Source organism: Schistocerca nitens, chromosome 6 (genome assembly GCF_023898315.1).
Source record: "Schistocerca nitens isolate TAMUIC-IGC-003100 chromosome 6, iqSchNite1.1, whole genome shotgun sequence".
In the NCBI taxonomy this organism is placed as follows: domain Eukaryota; kingdom Metazoa; phylum Arthropoda; class Insecta; order Orthoptera; family Acrididae; genus Schistocerca; species Schistocerca nitens.
In genome coordinates this window covers 393,460,604-393,476,918 of record NC_064619.1, presented here as the reverse complement: position 1 = coordinate 393,476,918, position 16,315 = coordinate 393,460,604, and the positions used below count along the sequence as shown (strand labels likewise).

General features: G+C 40.0%; 1 protein-coding gene across 5 annotated transcripts in view; it reads left to right on the top strand.

Moving 5' to 3' along the window:
- LOC126263191 (E3 SUMO-protein ligase PIAS3) overlaps nucleotides 1–16,315 on the top strand; it is a 266,664-nt gene that overhangs the window by 80,192 nt on the left and 170,157 nt on the right. For all 5 annotated transcript variants that reach the window (XM_049960248.1, XM_049960247.1, XM_049960252.1 and 2 more), the window contains one exon: nucleotides 6,137–6,338. In XM_049960248.1, the coding sequence (XP_049816205.1) occupies nucleotides 6,137–6,338 (202 nt within the window). The remainder of the gene's footprint in view (nucleotides 1–6,136; nucleotides 6,339–16,315) is intronic.

Genomic DNA, 16,315 nt, shown 5'->3' with positions numbered 1-16,315 from the left:
GGCGCATGGGTCCATGCCCTAATATAAAACACCATATGTAAAATTAGCTGAAAAGTCTATGTATGTTCAATTTAAGTAAACACTTAAGTGCTTGAGCTAGATACAATTCCCTAGTGAAATTGGACATAGTTATTAGTGAGATAAGTAGATGAAGTGAATGATGGGAAATGCAAAACCACAGTTCACCAGTAGAATTTAGAATTTCTTTATTTGGGGACAGTAGCTGACAGTTTTGGTCTTTTCTTTAACATTCATCAATATGAGGGATGCTTAAAGTCTGGAAGAGTGGTAAACTGAAACAGATCAGGAAGAAAATTGTTCATTTGGTGGCGTATTCTCCATTTTTGGGAATTACACAATTGGGGAACAAATTGAGGGTAGTAACATGTTACTGAAAAAAATCATCTGGAAGCTGCAGACTGTTGAGAAAACAATCTCTCAGCAGCAAATATGAGTTATAATGGTATTGACTACTAGCGAAACTCTTTGCAGTGCACATGACAGTGTTCAGACTGTTAGGGTTGCATACTTTAAGAAGCCACTAAGTACGGTCGTGGGAGACGTTTGTGTATTGCTGCCAAAGGTATAACTTGGCGGCAGGCATTCCCTCTGTAACTTCAACACTCCGTAGCATAGTTTGATGACGAGTTTGAACCTGGTTTCCTATCCTCATTTGTTCTTCAGGACACTTCTACAATTCAGCAAAGTGTGTATAGTCTTTCCATGTCAAATCTACAAAGGTGCCAGCCTCACCATCTGATTTTCATCAAATTTGGGGTGTTAATTGAACTTGAAGAGTGAATGAAAAATGCCAAATTACAAAATTGTAGCAGATGTACAACACAGTTCTGAAAATGTTAAGAAATTTTGACACGCACTGCAGAAAAAAGGCTGTAACTTCTTTGCAACAAGTAATTTTGGAAAGATCTGGAAACAAACTTTTGAATGATATTTATCACAACCATGTTCAATGTACACAGTTAAGGGCAGGCACCTTGTTCTATGACCTTGAATATCTCAAAGCATGTCCAACTCAGAATTGACAGAAAAATTGTGTTCACTTCTTCATGTTAACTATACAATACAGTGAAAGATGAAGTTGGGACAACATATTAATTGTACAGCCATGTGATACAATAAAACAATACAAATTGTATGCAGTGTGCAATAAAATGGCATGAAGTTATAAAAAAACCTGTTAGAAAGGTGGCTGTGCACAGTGAGGTAGCAATGAGAACAGTCCAGTAGCAAGCATTTGCAATAAGCTGTTTAACAGACCTCTGACTTTCAGTGATCCGAAGCATGTGATAACGATCCAGCCAAACACATGTGAAAGGCACGGCAAAGAGCTTCATATTTACACAGACATTATGACAAGCACATTGTCAGCACTTACTATCTGTCAGGGATAGGTAACATGATATAAAATGTGCTTGATTTATTGAAAGGACATATGTTCAGCCTGATGGTGTTCTTATGTCAACCATTGCAATAACATCGTCCCTGTCCACAGTAAAGACGGTTTTCTAGGGAAATAGAAATAAAGATGAATGGCCACGAGGATATGGGAAGCTAATTGTAACCCCACTGGTATCTTCATTAGCATTCAAAATGCATTCAGGCCACCAATGACATTCATCTACATATACAACAAACCATTTGACATCACCGAGACACGAGTCTTCCTGGATCCATGTTAGAGATTCATGTCTGATGAACTTGATGTGGATACTTGCAGTTGTGTGAATTTTGCAAACTAATCTTGACAGAGAGATACTTCTTCATTGTACTCACTGTAGTATAATAAAAGTGCAGAGATTAATTTCCTTGGAACACCATTCAAACAACTGTTTGGCTTTCATTATCTGAGCATTGCAGTTGCAGTGGGAACTGGCACGGGTAGCAAGTATCTTGATGGTTTTGTTGGTACTAGTGATACCATCACATGGTTCTTTACCATGTGACTTGGTAAAGAAATGCCACTCTGCGCTGACGGTAAAATCCCTGTGATGAAAAAAGATATATTTTATATAGGGCTGCTGCACAGAAAAAAAAAACACACACACACACAATCTGAGAAGTAATACATATATTTGTGTGTTCTATGGAATTGGGATGATATGAAGTTAACCAAACATTGCTGGAAAAGATAAATGCTTACAATAATTGTGTTTAAGCCATTCTTTTATGATAACAAATGAAATGTGATCTATTGCACGTGTTTCTGGGTGTCTGTAATAAACAACAAGTGGATGAATTGTTTCTGTGCGTTGTTCCAGCAAAAGCCATGAACCACATCCTACAGGACAAATGCTTTTTCTGCGAAATTGCATATTACACTGTGTTCACTGTCACTGACCTCCTTTTTCAGATTTTGTTAAATTCAGACTATTAGAGAACTATGAAGAAGTGCAGCAGGAGCGTTTTAATTTGTTTGCAGTGTTTTACAAGAAGCCTTCCGCAGAAGACAGACACACCTGGAGAGTTGTTCTATCTGTAGATGTCCACAGCTTGTATGTCGTACCATCAATTCCATGTTTATCAGAGGACTCTCCTAGGTATACCTTGAAAGAATGGGTACCAGATGACGAACAACTGTTTGGTTGTTCAGGACAGTGTTCGTACATGTTAAGTTAACTGTTGGCATCATGCGTCAATGCTTTAAAGCTGCAAACTTCCATCACGAGCTTCACATTTTGGTGACCCCCCCCAATATCTCTCTCTCTCTCTCTCTCTCTCTCTCTCTCTCTCTCTCTCTATACCTACCTGCCTAGATGTACTGTTTGCAGTATGTTCATCTTTAAATGCTTGATGCAGCTCTGTGTCTCTTATCTTCTCTGTTGTTGAATTCAGGCACAGTTCACAAAATGTTCACTTATGACACATCTAGGTCTCAGGTTAGGAATTGCTGTGGTACCATGTTCTTTGACAAATCATATCACTTTTCTCACTAAATACTTCGAAGCTCCAAATTCATTTTCAAACCTTTAACTGCTCTAATTTTTCAGAAGAAAGGTCAACATTGGATCCCCTCACTGCTTGTCGTACTAGTACTGAATTACTCTTTCAACTGAATTATACCTTCACATTACACATTTGTTTCATCCTCTGTATTTTCTCCCACACTGGGTATATATCTACTTTGGAATAGCTCAGGCACTTTCTCAAACATTTTCTGCACATATGTTTTATCTTTCTGCCTCTTATTTGTTACTAGGGACTCACCAAGAGATACCAGATTGTCATTTAATGCAAGTAAAGCAATATTTTGATCTGCAGATGGATCTAAGGAGTTATGTAGTTTTTTGATTCCTATCTGTTCCACTATAGTTGCTTCAGCCACAGGCTTTTGTTTCCGTGTTAATGATTTCCTACATCTATCACATATTTTGTGGTCTGTCACTTTGTCAACCACTCACAATTGCGCTTTACGTAAACTTTTCTTCCCCAAATGGATTACAGCAGCATGTGATCCTCTCAAAGTACATATTTGTGGTAAATTTGTACAGTCACAACACGCAGCACATTTTTCAATGGCTTCCTCTCTACATGCAGCACCCCTGCTGTCATCCAAGCTTTTATACATTTCTCTGGCCTTACCATGTTCTTGATGTACAGAAGAATGCGTACTATTGGCCTGTCCACATTGCTACTTTACTATGGCATTGTTGTCACACCACCTATTTAACAGTTAACATGTTTTCAGTACTTTATGCCTTTTTGTTGCAAATGATATACAATTTGTACTGCTTTATTGTGTCACATAGCTGTAGGCATAAATGTTTCCTTAATCCAAATGTCATCTGAACTTGATTTTTTTTTGTCCCCTTCACTATGTTATGCAGCATAACATGAATGAATTAATTTTTTTTTCATTAATTTCAAAGGTGGCATTTTTTGAGATCTTATAAAGGTCACCAACCTTAATTGTGTACACTATTTGTTTATGGTCATGTTGCACACCATATGAAAGGTTATTCCCAGTTCTATCTGTTTTCGAATAGAAGTTACATCCATTTTTGTCTGCAGTGTGTGTCTTAATTTTCCGCACGGTTCCAGGACTTGTGGCAACTGTCACTTTTGTCAGACTTCTGCAGCAACTCTTAAATTTGGCATTTTTCATTCTATTGTCGGGAGAATGAATGCACTAAATTCGACAAAAATTGGAGATGGTTGGATTTGAAATTTTTGTGTCCTGTGTTATTGTGAATTAATGTTTGCAGTAATGAACAGATGTGTACATTATTTACCTGCATGTTTGTGTCCAATGTTTAGTTGTTCATTCTTCTTGGCGTATTTAGTGTTTTGAGTTCAACAGACAATATTTTAAAATTGGTAACCAGTGAAACCCCTCTTTTACATTTTTGTGCGGTTCCTTCTTTAAAAAATGCAAAATTGAGGAAAATGTATAAAAAAATATGCGCAAAAGAAATAGTAACTGGCAGATACGATTAACAATCACAGTCATCTCCAAACTTTGTATAAAATCTGTTTAAGTGAAGGAAATTAAGTGTACAATACAATGGTTATACAATAATTTGTGGTAAAGAATGTCATCGGTTCTTTAAAAAAAATTGCAGGTGTGTAACAGCAAGAAAAACTCGTCAAAAAATTGATCGGTGTCTACGACTAGAAATTATATGCTCAAAACACACATTTTTGAGAGATCATCCTTTTTGCTCTTCCATGTAAAAGCAAAATTTAATGAACATGCTGAAGTAAACCAAAAATATCACAGCAGCTAAGTGGTGAAACCAAAAGCATAAATGCGGGCATCTGCTTAATGACATACTTCGTCACTGTAGCTGTTACTGTTTAATGCTTTTATTATGAGCCACATTTAATATGCTCACCACCGTTAAAGTGTTATTTTAGTCTTGAGAGAAACACATACATGAAAAAATGAGTTTTACTTCCCCAGTTGACATTACAAACTTACTAGAAGTCGGCTCAGTAAATTTCTGTACACTGTGTGAAATGTAAATTTGGAAGATAGACAAAAGTCTTTCTAATGTAATATTGCAAAACCCTTGTTCTGTTTTCATGTGACACCTCTGTTATAGCACATCATCTGCACGAAAAGTCTATTATCAGCTCTTCACAAAATGCTTTCACCCCTACCTGCACCCCCTTCGCTGAAGGGCCACTTCCCCACACGCCTAGTAGGTGAGCTCAATTTACATCTGTTAGTGTAGTGTGGTGGCTGTGCTGGCAATTGGATGGCTTAACAAGTCGCCAGCCAGTAAGTAAGAGTTAACTAACTGGAAATGGGCGACGTTTCCTCGATTATGACCAAGCATATTCTTCAAGACTCAATGTTTGAATTTAAAAGGTTGACGATTTGTATCTATACTGAATGCAGTACATTGGAAATACGTGAAAAAAGATGAGACTGAGTTATAAATGGCACAACAAAAGGTGATGGCTGGGCCCCTTTGTCACATATTGGCTTGGTACGGAACACTTCGCATCAACTGTCTGTCTATTACCACTGCAACCTAGCAGTAGTTGTATCATAACTGCGCGGTGAAGCTAAATTTTGCAAGTTGTGTTGGTGACAGGGATCGTGGATTATGTCAGTATTCCTTTTTTCACATCTCTCCTCTCCACAACGGCCTGAAATATTCCCTTAATTCTGCCACCACTCGTGATGCGAATCACCTGTCTCTTAAGTCACTTATAACTTTTTCAGTCACATCAAACATCAATGGGAACCAAACGGGACAAAGTCAAGCGAGATGTCAAGTAATAACTTTGTCTAGGGGAATTTTTAGCATTGACCATGTGGGTTTTTTACAGGGGCTACAAATTATTGATGTAAAATTGTGAAAAACGTAAAATCAGAGAATATAAAATTGAAATTCCACAGTATTTGTGATTTAAGTGAGCAAGCCTTGTTCTTATACTCAGGGGGAAAGTGCTATGTTTTATTATCTCCATGAACAGGAAACAGAAATTTATTTTTCTTTGTGGATTGTTGTGTAATAAGTGCTCCACTTCCATATTTGGCTAGTGTTATTACTTAATACTTTATGATGTAGTTTAACTGCGTCACTTGTGTATTAAAGTATGTTGTTGGAAAAGCTACACTGATAGAGTCATGTAAAAGAGAGTAACATAAATTATGTTATTTCAGACAGAGTCATGCTAGTGCTGCAGCTTTAGCTTTACAACAACCATCACCAGCACCAGGGAAAGACCTTCCAAGTGTCCATAGTACTAACATGCAGCAGCAACCACAACAGCAGCAACAGCAGCCTCAGCAGCAGCAACAACGCAGTAATGTCTATCAGCCATCAGGTTACATCGTCCAAGCACCAGACAGGCCACTACCGCCGGTAAATAAATCTTGAGGCAAATTGTATTGTTTTGAAACATGTTTAATCCATGCCCATGAAAAATAGCATTTATTATATTAAACTAAAACTGGTTTTGAGAATAATTTCCTATAAGGTTATGTATTAGTCATTTGTTGTACATAAATGATGTCATGAGCTGGGAATACTGAATGTTTGAATGTTCTGAAAGTAGCTTAAAACACTAGCATATGATCGAATAGGTCACCATGTTTTACTCGGGGTTGGTCACTCGATCTAGAAACTGGGAAATATCAGGGAATAGTAAATTGTAGTGAAAATTAGGGATGTTTTCACATAGTTCTGGAATTTTAATGTTTAGTTTTAAAAATCATGTACTTTTGTAATGTCCTAAAAATCTGACATAAAAGATGTCAAATGTTCGAACTGCACTACTAGTGACAAGTGTTCGAAACAGAGTTTGCAGTCCACTGCTCATTAAGACAGGATTTGCTGACTGGTGGAAGAAAATATTCCGTACATGTGAGCCTCCCACCAGGTGACATCATGTGAATCAAAGCATTTGCCCCAGAGGATGGCATCTGTTACTTTTTTGAACTAGGTGACATCTTAAAATGTACAGTTTCCTACATGGTGAAACCTATCATAGTGAGCCATGCTTCATTATTTTATGTCACCATTTTCTTTTCAGTGTATGTTGAAAGGTAAGTTTTGATATATTTTTTTAACATATTAGCACCTAATTTATTTTTAATAAACATATATTCTTGATTTTTGGAAAACTTTATTATGGCTACCAATTTATGGAAATATGAGGAAGTTTTGTTCACTTAGGTCCTAAATGTGAAATTTTGCGTCATCCTCATTTGGGGACACTGAACAGTTGACAGTTGTTTTATCCATACATTGATTATTGGCAACAATAATTTCATAATAACATTTCAAAATTATTATTTACTTTACAGCAACTCACATTTACAAAAGTTTTAATACAAAAACTTTCTAAAACAATCATTTGTCAAGGCCTAAGTGATATGTGGGTATGCATTCCATACAGAGTGTAGCATTACACTTCCCACATTATGTTCTGGGCCTTCCTTTACAGTTCTCAAACTGGTACCTTCTTTGTTTTTTATGCTTCTGAATGACGTGCAGTATCTGCTCATATTGTATTTCTGGTACTTTAGCCCTGGAAGATGAAACGAGTTTTGTTGGACTTCGTTTAATTGACCTCATTTCAACACCTTTCTTTAGGCGTGTTGTGGCAATCTGTCTTCTGAATCCCAAAGAGAAGCTCCTTCATTGCACCTCTTGAAAGCTAGGTACACATTTACAACAGTCTCATACCTACCATCCTCGTACTGCAATTGTATGTTTCTGTGTTAGCCAGTTGTGAAGATTGATGCCTCCATTAAATTCTTGCATGTGTTTGTGAAACACTAAGCCTTTTTTTCTGGGATATATTCCAAATTGGACTTTGACAGTAGGGAGCAGTATCAAAATTAGTTGCTAGAGCAACACACTTGTCATCATTCAGTTTTGTGGCCAAGATTTCCTTCTCTGTCAAATCTGAACTCAAAATATCCCCTCCCTTTGTCTTTCATTACATTATCTGGTATATGGGACACTTCCTTTTTGCTTTCTCGTATGGGTCCACTTGCACAGAATCCTAGTTCCTACAGTCGGATGAGCAGTCGTGAGTAGTAAAGTAATTGTCAAAAAAATACTTTGTAATTGTTTGGCTCACCAGTAATGGACGACATTTTCAAAATTACTTTTTGACCCAGTGATAGATCCTCATTTTCATCCTTGTATCCTTCCCATAGTATAGTAAAAAGTTGTAACAGTAGCCATAATTACTTCGAAAGGCCCATAGTCTACATCCAAAGTCTTATAAACTGCTTTATTGGGTGATGTCCATAGTACCCCATGATGATTCCATCAACTGCTAGATTTTCCTGAAGACATCCCATCCTCGATAATTTTGTACTTGGGCCTCTGCTAATGGTTTTATTTTGAAACCTTTGACACTTTTGTTTTCATTGGTCTTTTTATTATGTGATGCAGACTTAAGTTCAAGATATATCAAGACACATTACATCTTTCACTATTTGAACACCAAGAGCATTATCCTCAGACCAATAATCTGTTTCCATCTAACTTCTTCTTTAAGGAATCTTTTAAAATAAACATGAAGACTGTCTTCGTTGTCTCTTTCATGTAAAATTTTATTTGTGCCTGCAATATTGCATACATAGGTATTCCCTAACAAGTCATCTTCAGTATTTTCCTCTGTCTGCTCATCAACATCCGAAGGTAGAACTACCTTATCTGTATGTATTTCTTCACTAAATATGTTTTCTGCTACCTCTTCAGCAGTTTTAAAAATTTGGTGAGTCATGGCAAAGAAATCTGAAGAACCCAAAAAACATAATGTGGAAGTGCCCAGTGTCCTCAAATGAGGATGGCAAGAAGGAAAAACTACTGTCCTCAGTCAAGTACAATGGGCTCTTATGGGTTAATAACTTGGCAGTAATATTTATTTCCTCTTGGTTAACCAAGGTTACAGTATAAATTTTATTAATGCACAGTAGACAAGTTCAGTAATTTAAATGTTTATATGCCTAAGATTAATCACATTTTTTCATAATTAATTATGTAAATAATAAGAACACATCTTTCACAGATGAGGTGTACTTTCAACCCATTGTGGTTACTCAGTGAAGAATATTTGGTGGTGTTAGAGGAAATGAAAAAAGACAAGTATTCTGCCTACTGTAAGCTAAGGAAAAGACCATTTAGCTTGAGTAATATGATAGAGATGCATTAACAAATCATGTGAAAGGGAAGACATGTAAATTGACTATTGAACTTTCAAAGAAATGTTTACCTGTTTCCTGTTTTGTCAAAAAGATGATGGTTTCGTCAGATAGTCTGTACTTCTGGAAAGTGATCACAAAGTACCAAGTAAAATGCAGGCATCTTGTTCATTAGCTGTCACTTCTGCTAAAGAAATTCTGTACAAATGTTTTCATTTTCAGCAAAAGCAACAAAATTGTGTAATGCCAACACAGCACATAGTGTTTCTCTTTTCACAACAATGTTTCCAGATGGTGAAATTGCATCAAAACTGCAGTTACAGCAATTGTGCATAGTGATCCTCCATAGTTCGGTGATACCATTTCAGAAACTGTAAAAAACTGTGACTATGTTATTGCATACTATGATGGACAATTAAACAGAATGACTCAGAAGCACAAATAGACTTGGTACTCAGATTTTAGGATGCTGGGGGAAAAAATGATTTGGGTGAAGAAAACACAAACTAAGTTACACATGTATCAAGGGATGGCCCACATGTCACCTTGAAGGTATTGTGAAAGTTAACAAGCGAGTTACAAGAATCAAAGGCTACCATGTGTATTACACACACACTACATAATGCCTTTACAGAAAGCATTAAAAACACTGATTGGAATGTAGTAGAGCTTTTATGAGTGTTGTATTATGTATCCAAGGATGTGCCAGCAAAGAAACTGATTATATTAACTCAAAAGGTTCCAGCTCAGATAGATGAGGTGGCTGGAAAATGTAAACGCAGCTGAGTGAGCTATTTCTATCTCATTGACTTTATCAGTATTTGTAACAGATGTTGTTCGGAGTCACAGTGTCGGAGACCAGTCCCAGTTCTGCAGTAGTTTCAGAGCACATCCTTTTGGCTTGAAAGTGGTATTTTTTATATCTGTTGCTTCACACTTTGAAACATTTTTTAGAGAAAGATAATTTAGATAAAGATAATTTCATTCCTTCAAACTGGTTTAGCAAAAAAAAATTAAAGGCATCACTGACTTACATGTGTTGCAGTTCTGAAATAACTGTTCAATCTGTTTGAAGGTTCTGTTACAGAAGTTAATGGGGAGTCGCCAGTAAAATTTGCTTTGACGAAGGCAATTGCATATTTAGATCCAAGTATGATGGCATTCAAATCAGCAGAAACAACCACTGATTTACACTTATGCCATCAGCCTCTGGTTGAGAAAGATGTCTTTCCAGAAAGTAGGCTTTTGGTGTTAAGCATTAATTTAAGGAGTTTAATTCACTACCAAGAATAAAACGAGAATGTTAATGTACAAACAAAAGAAAAGTAGACTGGATGATCACTGGACCAAACTTTTAAGCTCATTGGGGAAGAGGAATATCCTGATCTAAGGTCTGTGGTAACATTTATTTCCATACTTTCTCATGGGAATGCATCATTTGAATGGGGGGTTTTCTTTGAATTCAGATGACATTATGGAACATCAAAAAGAAAAAAATACTGATAGCCCAACAGCAGGGTTTTTATGCTGTTATTTCTTCTGGAGAGTAGAAAATGTTGAAATAATAAAATGGTTGATACATAACAGTGAAAAATGATCATTCTCATTATGTGGAGTCACAGCAGAGTGCTGCTGATGAAATTAATCTTCTTACAAATAAAAAATAAAAATTATTAGCAGATACTGAAAGAAGATACTTGTTGAAGAAAAAATGCAAGATTGTAAAAAGTAGTGCTACTTGAAACTTTCTTCCTTATAGTTATATACGTGTGAGACAACTTTTTTGTAATTTTAAAATAGCTTTCAAGTTTTCCTTTAAACTAACATGTGGAGAACATTATATACACATGGTGGCTACATTTGTGTCAATGTACCTAGTATATTGTTCCATTGAATATTCATCTGTGTAAAACTGAAGTATAAGGAACTACACCTTCCACATCATTAATGGGAGATTAAATTTATTACGTACCATTTCACAAGAAATCATCCGAAAAGTGTATGAATTTTGCATTTACATTAAATCGTAAGTATTTTGCCAATATTTTTTATTCAAGTCGTAGGTCACTAGTTAAAATTTGTGTGTATATCTTTACCTGGCTGTTTCTACACAGCTAAATGTGTTACTTTCCATTTTTAACACAATTTTTAAAAGAGCAAACGGCCATTTGACTGTGTATTACTATAAAGGACAATACTAAAAGTTGTTAGACCTTATTATGTCGTATCTGTTGAGACAGTCCAAAGCATGTAAACAAGATTAACACTAGACGTGTTAGTCCTGTTTACCTGATTTGCACTGCCTTAACAGATAGGGCATAATAATGGTCTAACAACTTCTAGCGTTGTACTTGATAATGATATAAAAGTCAAAATCTGAATAGTACAGAACATAAGTGTAGTAATATACAGTCAACTGGTGGTTTACTCCTTTAAACTGCATTGCATGACTCTTACTCAACATCATTTTTCATTGTTCAAATCATTTAATTTAAATTAATTTACACATTGATTTAAAATGTTTGCACTTCATATCTGGAATTCTTCTTGTTTGATATGTTGAGCTTCATCCAATGTATTGCAGTTCCCTTTGCCATTTGGTGGTACATTGAAATGTCAGTTTGTCAAAGTATGTTAGGTATTTTCAGTTAAGCATTAACATATAAAATCAGCATTTTTGTAAGAAAAAGAGCAGTAAAATACTGAATATTTAAAGTCTGCTCAACATTCCATATGGGAAAAATTTAGTAAAATTCTGGAAAAGTCCTTAGAAAGTCATGGAAATTTAGTCAGCCATTAGAGTGTCAACCGTGTACTCCTTCTTAGTGTGCTCTAGGTGAGTACCTAGTGTTGCCTGGAAATTTATTTATTCCAATTTTCTTTTAGAAAAGTAAAAAGATAACTATCTCTCTCTCTCTCTCTCTCTCTCTCTCTCTCTCTCTCTCTCTCTCTCTCTCTCTCCTCCCCCTCTCCCTCCCCCTCCCCCCTCTCCAACTCTTTACCTCTTACACCTGCCTCCCCTCCTTACGTCTTCTTCCTCTATCACCCCACGCCCTCTGCCAATTCCACCAACTTCCTAACATCCTCTCCATCTTCAACCAGCGTCCTCACCATCGTCTGCCCTTTCCATCTGCCCACTACCCATCTTCCGTCTTCCACATGCCTCCCCTTCCCCCAATCTCACTCCAACTCCTCCCCCCAGCCTAATGTCGGTCCATCACCCCACCCCCCCCATTTGGGTTCATCCCCCCCACCCCCCACCCCGTCCCAGTGTCGGTCGAACTCCACCCCCGCCCCAATGTCGGTCCATCTCCTCCCCCCACCCCCGTGCACCAATGTCGGTCCATCTCCTCCCCCCCTGCACCAATGTCGGGCCATCTCCTCCCCCCCTGCACCAATGTCGGTCCATCTCCTCCCCCCATGCACCAATGTCGGTCCATCTCCCACCCTCCCCCCCCCCCTGCACCAATGTCGGTCCATCTCCCACCCCCCCCTGCACCAATGTCGGTCCATCTCCCACCCCCCCCCTGCACCAATGTCGGTCCATCTCCCCCCCCCCTCTGCACCAATGTCGGTCCATCTCCTCCCCCCACCCCCGTGCACCAATGTCGGTCCATCTCCCCACCCCCACCCCGCACCAATGTCGGTCCATCTCCCCACCCCCACCACCACCCCGCACTAATGTCGGTCCATCTCCTCCCCCCCCACACCAATGTCGGTCCATCTCCTCCCCCCTACACCAATGTCGGTCCATCTCCTCCCCCCTACACCAATGTCAGTCCATCTCCTCCCCCCACCCCCGAGCACCAATGTCGGTCCATCTCCCCACCCCCATCCCGCACCAATGTCGGTCCATCTCCTCCCCCCCTGCACCAATGTCGGTCCATCTCCTCCCCCCATGCACCAATGTCGGTCCATATCCCCCCCCCCTGCACCAATGTCGGTCCATCTCCTCCTCCCCACTCCCCGCACCAATGTCGTAAACAAAGATGATGTGACTTACCAAACGAAAGTGCTGGCAGGTCGATAGACACACAAACAGACACAAGCATACACACAAAATTCAAGCTTTCGCAACCAACGGTTGCTTCGTCAGGAAAGAGGGAAGGAGAGGGGAAGATGAAAGGATGTGGGTTTTAAGGGAGAGGGTAAGGAGTCATTCCAATCCCGGGACCGGAAAGACTTACCTTAGGGGGAAAAAAGGACAGGTATACACTCGCACACACACACATATCCATCCACACATATACACACACAAGCAGACATTTGTAAAGGCAAAGAGTTTGGGCAGAGATGTCAGTCGAGGCGGAAGTACAGAGGCAAAGATGTTGTTGAAAGACAGGTGAGGTATGAACGGCAGCAACTTGACATTAGCGGAGATTGAGGCCTGGCGGATAACGAGAAGAGAGCATATACTGAAGGGCAGGGGTACAGTTGCTTGTTGGTGGGTTTGATGTGGACGGACATGTGAAGCTGGCCATTGGACAGGTGGAGGTCAGCGTCAAGGAAAGTGGCATGGGATTTGGAGTAGGACCAGGTGAATCTGATGGAACCAAAGGAGTTGAGGTTGGAGAGGAAATTCTGGAGTTCTTCTTCACTGTGAGTCCAGATCGTGAAGATGTCATCAATAAATCTGTACCAAACTTTGGGTTGGCAGGCCTGGGTAACCAAGAAGGCTTCCTCTAAGCGACCCATGAATAGGTTGGCATACGAGGGGGCCATCCTGGTACCCATGGCTGTTCCCTTTAATTGTTGGTATGTCTGGCCTTCGAAAGTGAAGAAGTTGTGGGTCAGGATGAAGCTGGCTAAGGTAATGATTAAAGAGGTTTTAGGTAGGGTGGCAGGTGATGGGCGTGAAAGGATATGCTCCATCGCAGCGAGGCCCCCGTGCGGAATATTTGTGTATAAGGAAGTGGCATCAATGGTTACAAGGATGGTTTCCGGGGGTAACAGACTGGGTAAGGATTCCAGGCGTTCGAGAAAGTGGTTGGTGTCTTTGATGGAGGATGGGAGACTGCATGTAATGGGTTGAAGGTGTTGATCTACGTAGGCAGAGATACGTTCTGTGGGGGCTTGGTAACCAGTTACAATGGGGCGGTCGGGATGATTGGTTTTGTGAATTTTAGGAAGAAGGTGGGGGTGCAGGGTGTTGGTGGGGTCAGGAGGTTGATGGAGTCAGGTGTAAGGTTTTGTAGGGGGCATAAGGTTCTGGGGATTCCTTGAAGCTCCCCCTGGACATCAGAGATGGGATTACCTTGGCAAACTTTGTATGTAGTGTTGTCTGAAAGCTGACGCAGTCCCTCAGCCACATACTCCCGACGATCAAGTACCACGGTCGTGGAACCCTTGTCCGCCGGAAGAATGACGATGGATCGGTCAGCCTTCAGATCACGGATAGCCTGGGCTTCAGCAGTGGTGACATTGGGAGTAGGTTTAAGGTTTTTTAAGAAGGATTGAGAGGCAAGGCTGGAAGTCAGAAATTCCTGGAAGGTTTGGAGAGGGTGATTTTGAGGAAGAGGAGGTGGGTCCCGCTGTGATGGAGGCCGGAACTGTTCCAGGCAGGGTTCAGTTTGGATAGTGTCTTAGGGAGTTGGATCATTAGGAGTAGGATTAGGATCATTTTTCTTCATGGCAAAGTGATATTTCCAGCAGAGAGTACGAGTGTAGTTCAGTAAATCTTTGACAAGGGCTGTTTGGTTGAATCTGGGAGTGGGGCTGAAGGTGAGGCCTTTGGATAGGACAGAGGTTTCGGATTGGGAGAGAGGTTTGGAGGAAAGGTTAACTACTAAATTAGGGTGTTGTGGTTCCAGATTGTGTTGATTGGAATTATGAGGTTTTGGGGGGAGTGGAACTGTAAGTGGGAGATTGAGTAGATGAGAGAGACTGGGTCTGTGTGCAATGAGAGGAGGTTGAGGTTTGCTGGAAAGGTTGTGAAGGATGAGTGAGTTGCCTTTCCGGAGGTGGGAAACCAGGAGATTGGATAGTTTTTCGAGGTGGAGGGTTCTAATTTGCGGTTGGCCTGTAGGAGGATGCTCTGAACAGCCGGTGGGGATGTGGGAGAGGAAAGATTGAGGACTTTTATTAAGGATAGGTGTTGACGGGTGTGTTCATTGGCTGAGTTGATGTGTAGGTGAAGGATTAGGTGGGTGAGGGCAATGGATTGTTCAGTTTGGAAATGGCATAGGGACTGATGGAACGATCAAAGGCAGAGCCACGTGTGAAAGCACCCATGTGATTTACCAACTGACCTGCCTACACTGTGAAGCTTTCTATGTGGGAATGACCAGCAACAAACAGTCCATTCACATGAATGGACACAGGCAGACAGTGTTTGTTGGTAATCAGGATCACCCTGTGGCTAAACATGCCTTGGTGCACGGCCAGCACATCTTGGCACAGTGTTACACCGTCCGGGTTATCTGGATACTTCCCACTAACACCAACCTGTCAGAACTCCGGAGATGGGAACTTGCCCTTCAGTATATCCTCTCTTCTTGTTATCCGCCAGGCTTCAATCTCTGCTAACTTCAATTTGCCACTGCTCATACCTCACCTGTCTTTCAACAACATCTTTGCCTCTGTACTTCCACCTCGACTGACATCTCTGCCCAAACTCTTTGCCTTTACAAATGTCTGCTTGTGTCTGTATATGTGTGGATGGATATGTGTGTGTGTGCGAGTGTATACCTGTCCTTTTTTCCCCCTAAGGTAAGTCTTTCCGGTCCCGGGATTGGAATGACTCCTTACGCTCTCCCTTAAAACCCACATCCTTTCACCTTCCCCTCTCCTTCCCTCTTTCCTGACGAAGCAACCGTTGGTTGCGAAAGCTTGAATTTTGTGTGTATGCTTGTGTTTGTTTGTGGGTCTATCAACCTGCCAGCACTTTCGTTTGGCAAGTCACATCGTCTTTGTTTATATATGATTGTGCGACTTGTAGTTTGTTCTCTATTGTCAGGCTATAGAGAGAAGAGAATTTTATATTTCATGTAGTTCAACTACCACTGACATGCTGAGTTCTCTGTTGTTCACAGGAGCAACATTTTTCAGATGGAAAACAAAAGCCTGTGATAGCACCACATTTAGAACAATACTGGTGCATATCCATCTTCCTCTCTTTGTAATTTTGTATTACTTATGGAGTTGAAAATATTGAATTCAGAAGTCAGGAAAATACAAGAA